The 11381-nt window shown below is 34.1% G+C and overlaps 1 protein-coding gene across 1 annotated transcript in view; it reads right to left on the bottom strand.

Annotated features, from left to right (window-relative positions):
* The window catches only part of LOC127739034 (histone acetyltransferase KAT5-like), a 36060-nt gene that overhangs the window by 531 nt on the left and 24148 nt on the right, over window positions 1-11381 (bottom strand). The window contains exon 11 of the mRNA XM_052250593.1: window positions 794-956. Within this exon, the coding sequence (XP_052106553.1) occupies window positions 794-956 (163 nt within the window). The remainder of the gene's footprint in view (window positions 1-793; window positions 957-11381) is intronic.

Raw genomic sequence — 11381 nt, 5'->3', positions numbered from 1 at the left:
AGTTCCAAAGGAAAATGTTTTAATCATGTTAATTTTCAAACGACTATTCTGAAATATTTTTTTTCCCTTTTAGATTCAATCAAAAACTCATATATATGTATATATATATACTTGTATTAGTATTTCATCTCTTGTGAAAGAGGACAGCAGTTTTGTAGGAAAATAGGTGACCACTGATTGGATTTCAAATTGAGTTAGATGAAGACAACTGTTAATTAGAGGTGATCCCTTAGCTTTGACTGTAAAAATAAATGGGCAATGTGTCCATGGGACACAGATGATGCCCCTGCTTGCATATAACATTAAAAAGGGACATAACACAAGCACAGTAAAAGTAACGCTACCCAAATTCGTACTTGATCTCAGTTTTTTGGTAATAAGCATTGTGTATAAGTTTCATAACATTTGGTTGAGGCAAACTTAAGTTAAAGAACGGAAATTAAAAATTCAGCAATTTTTAGGTTTGAAAAGGGGCATAACTCTAGACGGGTAAAAGTGACGCCACCAAAATTCAAACTTGATCTGTGTTTTGTGGTAATAAGCATTGTGTATAAGTTTCATAAAATTTGGTTGAGGAAAACTAAGGTTAGAGAAGGGAAACCAATTTTGGGACGTACAGACATACAGATGTACAGACGTCCAAACGGACAAGGGTAAAACTTAATGCCCCTCCTTTATGGCGGGGGGATAAAAATGTATAGATTTCAGCTTTGCTTCAGTCAACAATGAGTTGAAGAACTCACATTTTACAGCAAAATCCAGAAAGCCTTGAAGTTATGAAAATTTGACTTACTTGATTGTTATAATAGGAGTTTCATTTCCATCTGTTGGTTTCAGACCTATGAGTATTTCTAAAATTGTCTGGGACCAGTAACTTCTGTATGATAGCAAACCAAGATCAGATAGAGGTTTCTCTGGGGAACCAGTTTTTCCTTCACACTTTGATAATTCATAACCTGTAAAACATGAAGAACATTTAGTACCAATAGTCTTAACAATTAAAAAAGCATGAATATTATTTCTTTATGTTTCATTATGTGATACTCTAAATTTGACTTTTAACCTTTTGGCCTTATTGCTAGCCACTACCTTGATAGATTAAAACTACAATTGGATTGCTTTTCAGTTTTAATACTGTGGATTCATTATTATTCCGGGGATACCAATTTTAAAGGTTAACCACAAATTCAAATGTTTTAAGCTTCTGCTTCTGCTTCTGCCAGATAAGATAATGGCCACAATCAACAAACTGATTATACTGCCATGGTTTGGTGCGCATATAAGACCACCCCCCTCCCCCCAAAATTTTAAAATTTAATTCAGCTTTGTCATCGAGGCTTTAAAGGCCTCGACTGACGGTGCTGATACGACCCCAGGAGGAAGAGCGTTCCAATCCCGGATGGTTCTTGGGAAGAATGAGTGTTTGCGGTAATCACAGGATGCTGATGGTACTTGGAAGGATTTATCATGCATGTTTCGTGTCAGTCTTTTTGGTGGTATTAGACGACCTTCCTTTGACATGGCCACTTTGTTGTTTTCTATTTTGTAGAGCATTGTGAGTCTCGCTTCTTTCCTTCTTTGTTCCAGGGATGTCCATTTGAGATGTTGTAGCATCATGTTAACGCTGGAGTGGTTATGATGTTTGTTAGATACGTAGCGAGCTCCTCTTCTTTGTACCATCTCAAGTCTGTCAGTCTCTATCTTAAGGTATGGATCCCATACTGGACTGGCATATTCTACAATTGGACGTACCAATGTTTTGTAGGCATTCTCCTTCACTGTAGTTGATCCTATATTTAAATTTCTTTTAAGGAAACCAAGGATGTTTGCTCCTCTTGTTTTTGATTTTTTGCCAGATATTCGGAATCCTCTGGTTTTATCCATGTTGTGCCATTAAACATTTTGCCCGCAAACCCCTACTTTTTTTCTCAATTTTATTACATATAGTTTTAACAAACAGCTGCGCCTTGAGCGCATGATACGCCCGTCGTCTTGTGTGTGAATTTTTATGCAATAAGCATAAATAGTTTCTGACATACCGCGTGACATGCGAAAACCACCTTTTTTTTTTACAAAAAACTCAATAACTCTAAAATAAAATTTTGAATCAAAACCAAAAAGTATACAGATCTTTAGATTAATATAACTAAGAAGTGTGTAAAATTTAAAGCAATAATCATAAATCGTTTTTGAGATACGGCGCGACATGTGAAAACCCCCCTTTTAAAAAAAAAAAAATCAATATCTCAAAAATAAAATTTTGAATCAAAACCAAAAAGTATACAGATCTTTAGATTAATATAACTAAGAAGTGTGTAAAATTTTAAGCAATAATCATAAATCGTTTTTGAGATACAGCGCAACATGTGAAAACCCCTCCCCCTTTTTTTACAAAATACTCAATAACTCAAAAATAAAATTTTGAATCATCACCAAAAAGTATACAGATCTTAAGATTAATATAACTAAGAAGTGTGTAAAATTTTAAGCAATAATCATAAATTGTTTTTGAGATACGGTGCGACATGTGAAAAAAAAACACACACCTGTTTTAGTTACTAAGTCCCGTAACTCAAAAAGTTTAATCTTATTTTCACCAAAAAGTATACAGATCGTTTGACCATCATAAGAAACAACTATGTTCAGTTTCATGAAATTTGGATAAGTCATTCTCAAGTTACGGTGCGACATGTTTACGCTGGACAGACAGACGGACAGACAGACAGACAGACAGACGGACAGACAGACGGACGGACGCCGGACATTTGTATACCATAATACGTTCCGTCAAAAATTTGACGGGCGTATAAAAAGCCATTTTCCAAAATCTTATAAAATCTTTATTTTTTCATAGTTTTTGAAGGAAAAAGGTGCCAATGATATATGTATGAAAAATCTAGAGAAAATCACTTCCTGCCAAATTTTCTATGGCTTATATCTCGAAAACAAGCACACAGACTCTTCTTCAATTTTTCTGCTTTTTTAGTTCCTTTATTCATATACTTTCAATTTGTAACTGTCTTTTAAAAGGCTTGTTATTTTGAAACAAGAGTAGCAAACATCCTTGACAAAGTACAATTTTTCTATAAGCTTCTGTGCAGACTTGGCAAAACCACAAAATTAAATATCCACAAAAACATAATTTTTAATTTAAAAAAAACGAAAATTGGTATCCACTAAAAGTAGTCCAGTTCGAATAGAACATTTTGTGCTATTGTATTTTTATTGTTTCATACACTGGCAGACCTATTTGGAAAATCACCGCGATTTTTGTAAAAACTCCGGTGTTTTTTGGCTAATCTCCGCGAAACGGATAAAAATTAGAGGTTCATCGTAAATTTGCTGTATTACAGGATATTTTGCATGTTATCCGGAGATTTTCCGTGTCGGCGGGAATTAGCCGTTTGTCCGATAAAACTGGTGTGTATTGAGTCATTGATAGAATCACTGATGCGTGAGCGACGGTTATTAATAGGTCGTTGTATAATCCGTTATGCGTGAGCGACGGTTATTAATAGATCCTTGTAGTGTGGTACAAATTATGATATATAGATGTTTACAGAATTAAAAACAAAGTAACTATAATCATTTGAGATATAATGAATTTTCAAAAATATATCATATAATGTTTCTGTAAATTTAGAGAGAAACAGTTTAATATATATCTGGGGATTAGATGGTTACTTTTTTTAATTATATGTCAGAGGCCGCAGATCATTTAATTGCTTCTAGAACCGTTTATTGAAACAAAAATTAAATGAACGGCCAGGGGAAAGTCTTTAGTAACCTTAGTTGGTATCAGGGGTCAACTGGGTTGAGTTCAATATCGTAGCAGCTACGTAGCGGCTATGTAGTTGCTATCAATATCTATGTAGCAGCTTATCTATAGCTACACGTTCAATAGTAAAAATCTACATAGCACTACGTAGCCGCTACGATATTGAACGCAACCCTGGTAATACATAGAGTCAGACCGTCGTTGCATAATATGTATATGTATTTACACACAATGCAGTGCATTCAAACTCGATTTCGCAAACTCGTGGGTTGTCTTTTTAGACAAAAAAGTTCAATTTAAAAGATATGAAAGTTACGTACATGTATACAAGCATAGATATAATAGCCATTATATCTATGATACAAGGAATTGTATATTTAACGTCAATGCCTGTCTTGTAAACTAATCTGTTACACTTTGAAATGTAAATAAGTTCTTTTTAAAAGATTGGACGGTTATTTCACATGAATAAAAGTTCTTCTGATCATTTTTGTTTTACAATGATTTTTGAAAGTGCAATCTTAAAACTAAGTTTGTCCGGACTTGCATGGAATATTTGCCACTGAAAGTTAAGCAACCAACAATCAATCATCTTAAAATAAAATAAATATGCCTGAGCGATAATATTCTTAAATTTTTTAATGTGAAACACAGTTTCTTCATTTATTAGAAATCACTTTCAGGTCTAATGGTAAAGTGAATATACATTCCGGGATGAGATTAATTTACTATAATTGCCAAAGAAAAAGAAATGATATTACGTTTCTGTTAATTAAATTTTAGACTGCAACAAATGTAGATCGAACATTTTTAATAATGAAATAATGCACGTCAAAAATTTCGCTCACAATAGAGATGTTAAAAATAGATTTTATCAATTGTGTCACTGCACGAGATCTTCCAACGGCGGGAAACATCATGTAGCTATAAACACAGGTGATGTTACTGACCGATTGTGGAATGTCAATTTAGGGTTAAATTTGATGTGTAATGATTGACATTATTGTGCGCGTTAGGTTGAGGCTCTAGAAGGTTCATTTCAATTGATAACCAAAATTATAAAATCAAGTTTTTTTTTCAAATCAACGTTTAAGTGTAAAATTTTGTGGGAGGGAAACTTTATTTTGTTTGTTTTTTAGGGGCACAGGGAGTTACCATAAAAATCTATAGGAACATTGAATAAAACAATTTCGAAGGTCACAACTTGTAAACTAATGAAAACAATGATAAACACTGCTGACAAGCGTAAACAGTTGTACATTACTTAGAAAATAGAGAGAGTGAAAAAAAAAGGACGTTGATGATGGTTACTGTTCATGTTAATTTTGAAAGATCGTGGTAACTGATTTCTCGGTTGGTGGTACTTGCCAAAAGGTTGTATAAAAGGACAAACTAAGTACAATTTTAGCCGTGATATATGGGGGCCCCTCACGCTTGAATTAATTTACGTTACGTATTTCGTCCTTTATTATGACCTACAGTTGATCATAGTTGAGTACTACGTATCGGTCAGGGGCGGATCCAGACACTGTGAAAAAAGGAAGGGTGTGCTAGCCAGGGTTTCTCAGAAAAAAGGGGGTGCTAGTACAGTTGGCCTAATGTATTTGAAGGCCAGGATTGGAAGATTATCAGACATTCTGTGGCTCAATTTTAATTTTATTTTCTAACTGTGAAGTGCTACCTAAGCCGTGGCCTGGAGAACCATACCCAATTTTTTAAAAGGGTGTTCCAAAGGCATATTAAAATACTTCCAGCATTATACAGGTCCTGAGGTACAATTTCTTGGGGAGGAGATTTCAATTGCTGTTATGTGGGTTAATTTTTTGTTACTAGGAATTTTCGGTTTTTTTTTCATCAGATTTGCCCCAATTGTCTATTCTGTTAAGGTTTCACAAAAGTCAAAATATATAACACTTCATAAACATCTGAACTTTGCCTGTATTTTTCAACCTATAATGAATAAAGTCCTAAACTATATGCAAATATCTTCATTTAAACATACTTAAACATATGCACACCGTGTAAATTGTAAATAAAATTGAAATTGTTATGTTGTGGCCAACCCGGTTCTTGGGGTGAACACCAAATTTTCCAAAAGAAATCTGGAGGCCTATTCTGATCATATTCTGATCCCCAATTTGATGAGAGAAAAAAAGATTCTGGTCTGGCAGTTGACAAAAAAAAATCGGAATTCCAGAATTCCCCATACCGTTTATTTCAAGAAAAAAATGTTTGGTGCATGGCAGTGGGGAATAACGTTGTGTTCCGAATTATTTCCGACTCAGAACAAACCCCTAACCCTTTGAATTTAAATGTTGCTCCTATATACCTTACTATCGTGAATTTTCAATGTTTCATGTATATTTCAGGTCAGATCCCAGGGCATACTATGTGTTCAAAATTATAAAAACGTAGAAAATTCATGATTCATGTACGTGTAATATGTCTCAAGAAAATGGATTGAAGGCATATTAATTATCAAATTATTTATTTGTACAAAAAAACACATAGGCAATGAAAACCGTGTGTGCGCCAAGAAAGGTCAATACGTATGACTCAACTCGGAGGCTGATTTAGGGGCAGGCTGTCCAGATCCCTCCTTATGGAACTACATATGGTTAATTTTGACTTTTATTTACTTGTTTCACTTACCCGAATAATTCAGTCGTTATATTCCGCTGATCTACGATTATTTCATTAACAAGTATATAGAAGAGATCGATTACGGAGAGAGACTGAATTTTTCGGGGTTAGTTCCACTCCGACCTTTTTTTAGTTTATACAATAAAGCAAGTCTATTTAATCCATTTCTCCGCTGTTTTCGTTATATATAGCACTTTCGTCATACTAAGGTTAGGTTTCAAAGAGTGGATCATTAATATGAACATGTCGGGGTCTTTTAGAGCTGACAATGCGGTATGGGCTTTGCTCATTGTTGAAGGCCGTACGGCGACCTATAGTTGTTAATTTCTGTGTCATTATTGGTCTCTTGTGGAGAGTTGTCTCATTGCCAATCATACCACATCTTCTTTTTTTATATATGATAACAATATCATAATTACAAATACTAATTCTCCTTACGTCATCCGAGAATACACGTGTCTTTTCTTTAGGCTAAAGCGCGAGTAGATGGTCAGATATATATATGGAATTTTGAAAGGACCTTGACTGGCTACACAACCCTTGCACGATCTGATCGATGGTCAGAAAGATGACCGTCAAGTTCTAAGTGCACACAAATGGTCACATGTCATGAATATCCATGAACGTACAACGAACTAAATTTTATATATACGAATCCTTGCTGTACCACAGGTGTCCTTGTGTAATGAAATTTTAGGGTATTGGTGCATAGTCAAGTGATTAGATAAACTTGGATAATCAATGAGAGAGAATGAATGACCATTTTAAGTTAATCCAGGGACTTTCAATTGATTGTTGTTTGCTTTACGCTGCATTAACACAAAAATGCTATATCGCGGCGAGAGCTTATTCCAATATTTTTACAATTTAAGGTGTATTTTTAAAATCAGACAATAAGGTCCTTCAATAAACTAAAAATCTAGACTAAAGGGACTTTCTATACTAACGGGATAAGATAAGATAAAACTTTTTTTTTATTAAATAATGAAAGCTTTTTCAGATAAAGGGAGTGTCGGACATAGTTTTAACTCTAAATGAAACTGTTCTTTAATTCATAAATAATAAAACATAAAATTAAAGGCATTTTAGACCCTTCCTACAAACGGAAAAGATGAGCATGAAAAATAAGTGAAAGGGGGGTGGGCATAAGTGACTGGTTACGAATTAATTTTAATAGTAGTTCACCGTGCAAGAAGTTTTAAAGTACTAATGGAATAGTGTGACAGAAGCGGATTTAGAGGGGGCCAGGTACCCCTTTTCTTGAAAAAAAATGGGGTTGATTATACATGTATTGGGAATCACTGAAGCATGACTGAAGCGACCCCCTCTTAGGCAGTCAGTGCACATGAAAATTTCTGGATCCGCCACTGGTGTGCTAGCTTATAAATGATATATTTTTTACTTCCTTTATTTTTTTTAATCCTTACTCCGTCTTTGTAAAATAATCGAGACTTCATCAGGTATACACGCGGAGAAATAAAATATTGAAGTGATTTGAGTACCGATATATGAAATGTCTCCTTGGATAGCTGGTATCCCTTGTGGGATTAATAAATTGAACTCATGTGTGCCGGAATAGGTAATTAATATATTTAATTTTTATTATTTGTCAACTTATGGTACGGTAATAACTTTTATTTTTTTATTTTCCTTTTGTTTCAATTTCAATTTGCCCTTCGTTCTGTGAACAAAATAACACGGCTACACATTTTAAGACAAAACACACTAATAGTTCGACTAACACGTTGACTTATTGTACTCACTTAGTATCAGATAAACGAGATGCATGCTCCTTAAAATCATTTCAGATATTCTATGGAATTTTTAACTCACCAGAAAATCAGAAATATCCATCTTAAACATTTCTTTTTTCATTGGATGTTATATCATTTTAAATATCTAACAAGGCACATAAAAAATTCTAGTTTTTTTTTGCGATGTCCAATATTACGTGCGATGATGCGTAGCTGCATGGAAGTTACTACATGAATTACATCATTTTGATTATCTTTGAAATCACTCACACGTGGCGGTGTACACATTACACTCAATATACGACTTAAAATACCTGGGGCAATTTATACTTCCGTTTATTGTCCCTTTACTAGCCAGTGTACCTGTGTAAGGTTATAGATGTAATTTTACATCTATGGTAAGATGTATCTCTGACTCCAAAACAGTCGAGTGCGAATCCCGGATTTTGACAAAGAATGTTGGAGGACGAAAAGACAACATTCGAAATGAGATTTATGTATAAAGTTTATATTATGCATATATACCATTGAAGCAGCCTCTGATAAATTGTCATCTAAGACGGTATAAATTAAAATTCTGTTGACATGGCACGAAGAGGAGTTGAGAAATATGCGACACATTTTATTCAATGTCCTCACAAAGGTAGTTTATTTTACATGTTCTCGGACATTAAATATATTTCTTGTGTGACAGTTTGCTGACTGTTAACACCATGTTCAATTTATCTTAATTGACAAACATTTTGATAAGGTTCCATCATTTGAAAATAAGTTATTAAAATCTCAGTAGGTTCAAAACTACTAAATTTTATCACACAGAATGCAACAAATAAAGGTTACAGAAATGGGCTCTACCACTTCACACTTTGGCAATTGAAAATAAAATCTAATTAGTCAAATTCTCAGTATCACAACTTCATTTAACTACAGTAGATATTGTCTTTCAAGATAACTGAATAAAATAAATATTCTTTAAAACAAGAGTGTAGGGAGTCTATTTCCTACCGACTCGCATGAACAATTTTCATTTTTTTTATATACTGCCTGAATGACATGACTCGAGAAATATTTGTCACTGGACATCAATTTAAAAATTAAAAAGAAAACAGAACTCGAAATTAAGGATCTGTATGACACCGTACGGCCCTTCTCAGACAGTGAGCAAAACTCATACCATATAGAATTTATAAAATGCCCCGACATGACATAATTTGGAAAAATTAAAAAGACAACACCTTTAAAAATTACAAGCTCCTGACTTGCCAGGACAGTCATAGAATGAGAAGGGTTTAAACCTATTTGAGATAGCTCAACCCTCATGCGGTCACCAATCCTGGAATGTAAGACTGAGAAAATCCATATCCTTTGCTTTATAGGATAGGACTGGGCCTCTCCCAACCTGGACAGTGAGGTAATAACATGCACAAATTGTGAAAATTAAAGTTAAAATCAATAAGAATCATTGGATCTAGTGTAACGCAGTTATAAACAGTCAGAGAAAAATCATGAACTTGTGTGATACCAAAATATACGTACATAAAATCGAGAGAAAAAGGCACGACCATAAGTATGCATTAAAGCAATCTATGTATGTAGCAGGGAATTAATTTATGTTTTTTTTTTTCACATCTCATCCTTTTTTTTCCATTCATTTCCAATGTTTGTCGACTTGATATATAGCCTGGTTAAGGATGTACTTATGTGATGTTTATGAATTTGTGTATAGCTTGTTATGTTTCTTTACAAAAGCTTCTCCGACTTATAGTATCTATCTATCTATACTACTTAAACGAGAAGACCTCATTTTGTTAGTCGCTTCTCTTCCTTTCATAATAAATTAATCATCATGACTCTGTGTTCTATAGGTTCCATGCATAGTTGCATTGGTCATCTATTCTTATGATATTACTGTTTGGGTTATTTTAGGAGAAATCAATTTAGCAGTGATCGCCGTGTAGAAGAAACTTGGAATTGATAGTTTATATCAAATATACTTTATTGATAATAAATGTATGTTCATAGTATACAGAAACGCCAAAATAATGGTATTTAACAGAAAACAAAAAAAATAATGCACTTTGGAGAAAAGGGTGAGGGCTTGAAAAAAATTGTCCCGTCTCCAGGAGTCCCTATGAATTTTGATACCTTTTCTGAAATTATCCAGATTTATAAAAAGAGATGGACCATTTTGTACATATACCAAGGGGAAACTTCGTGCAAAGCATTATTATTTATAGTTTAATTGAATTTAGTAGAAAAAGAAAATTTGGTGAAAATAAAACCAAGATTTTTTTAGAAAATCCACAGATTTTAAGACCGAGATTTTTATACGATTCCAATTTTTTTTGGGGGGGATCGTATAATGGTATGATGTGGTTGTTGTTGTCTACGTCGTCCGAAGACACATTTGTAGTTTCTGGACTATAACTTGTGTGTAAGTGTATGGATCTCACTGACATCGTACCACAAAGTTCCATATCACAAAAGGAAGGCTGGGATTGAGTTTGGGGGTAATTGCCCCATTCATGAAGGAATTCGGGGCCATAAAAGGGCCAAAAAACATTTTTTTAGTTATTATGGTTTTTCAGACAATAACTTGTGTTTAAGTCACTGTATGGATCTTTCTGAAATTGTACTACAAGTTTCCATACTACAAAGGAAAACTGGGATCAAGTGTTGAGGTTATTGCTCCAAAGGGTGGGGGGGGGGGGGGGGGGGGGTGGTGGTTGTGAGTTCAAAAAGTTTGCAGGTTTCCAAATTTTTAAAAGGGGTTTAATTTTTTTTTCAAAATTTTTCAAATTTTAAAATATTTCAAAAGTTTCAAGAAGAAATCTTTAATTGCACAGTATTGCCCAATAGATTTGAAAGACCTTTACACATGTTTTGTGTCAGAAACCTATATTATGTCAAAAATTTGATCACAATCAGGGGTTAAAAAATCCACTAGCCCGACGCCCGGGACTAGACTTTTACACTTCGGGCAATTAAAACTTGTAACCGAATATGCCTGACGGACTAGTAACAACCATTCCAAAATAGTAAGTGGAAAATCCCCTCATTGCTATTCTATCTTAGCCAATCAGATTCAATTACGTACGTCATCCGGGATTCCAAGAATTTGAACCGATTTTGTACATGTTTTAAAAATAGAACAACTAACTCTGGGTGGACCGGTATCATGTATTGATCGCAATTCACGTACTTTC

The sequence above is a fragment of the Mytilus californianus genome, unplaced genomic scaffold (genome assembly GCF_021869535.1).
Source record: "Mytilus californianus isolate M0D057914Y unplaced genomic scaffold, xbMytCali1.0.p SCAF_4, whole genome shotgun sequence".
Taxonomy (NCBI): domain Eukaryota; kingdom Metazoa; phylum Mollusca; class Bivalvia; order Mytilida; family Mytilidae; genus Mytilus; species Mytilus californianus.
This window is presented reverse-complemented; position numbering and strand designations above follow the sequence as displayed.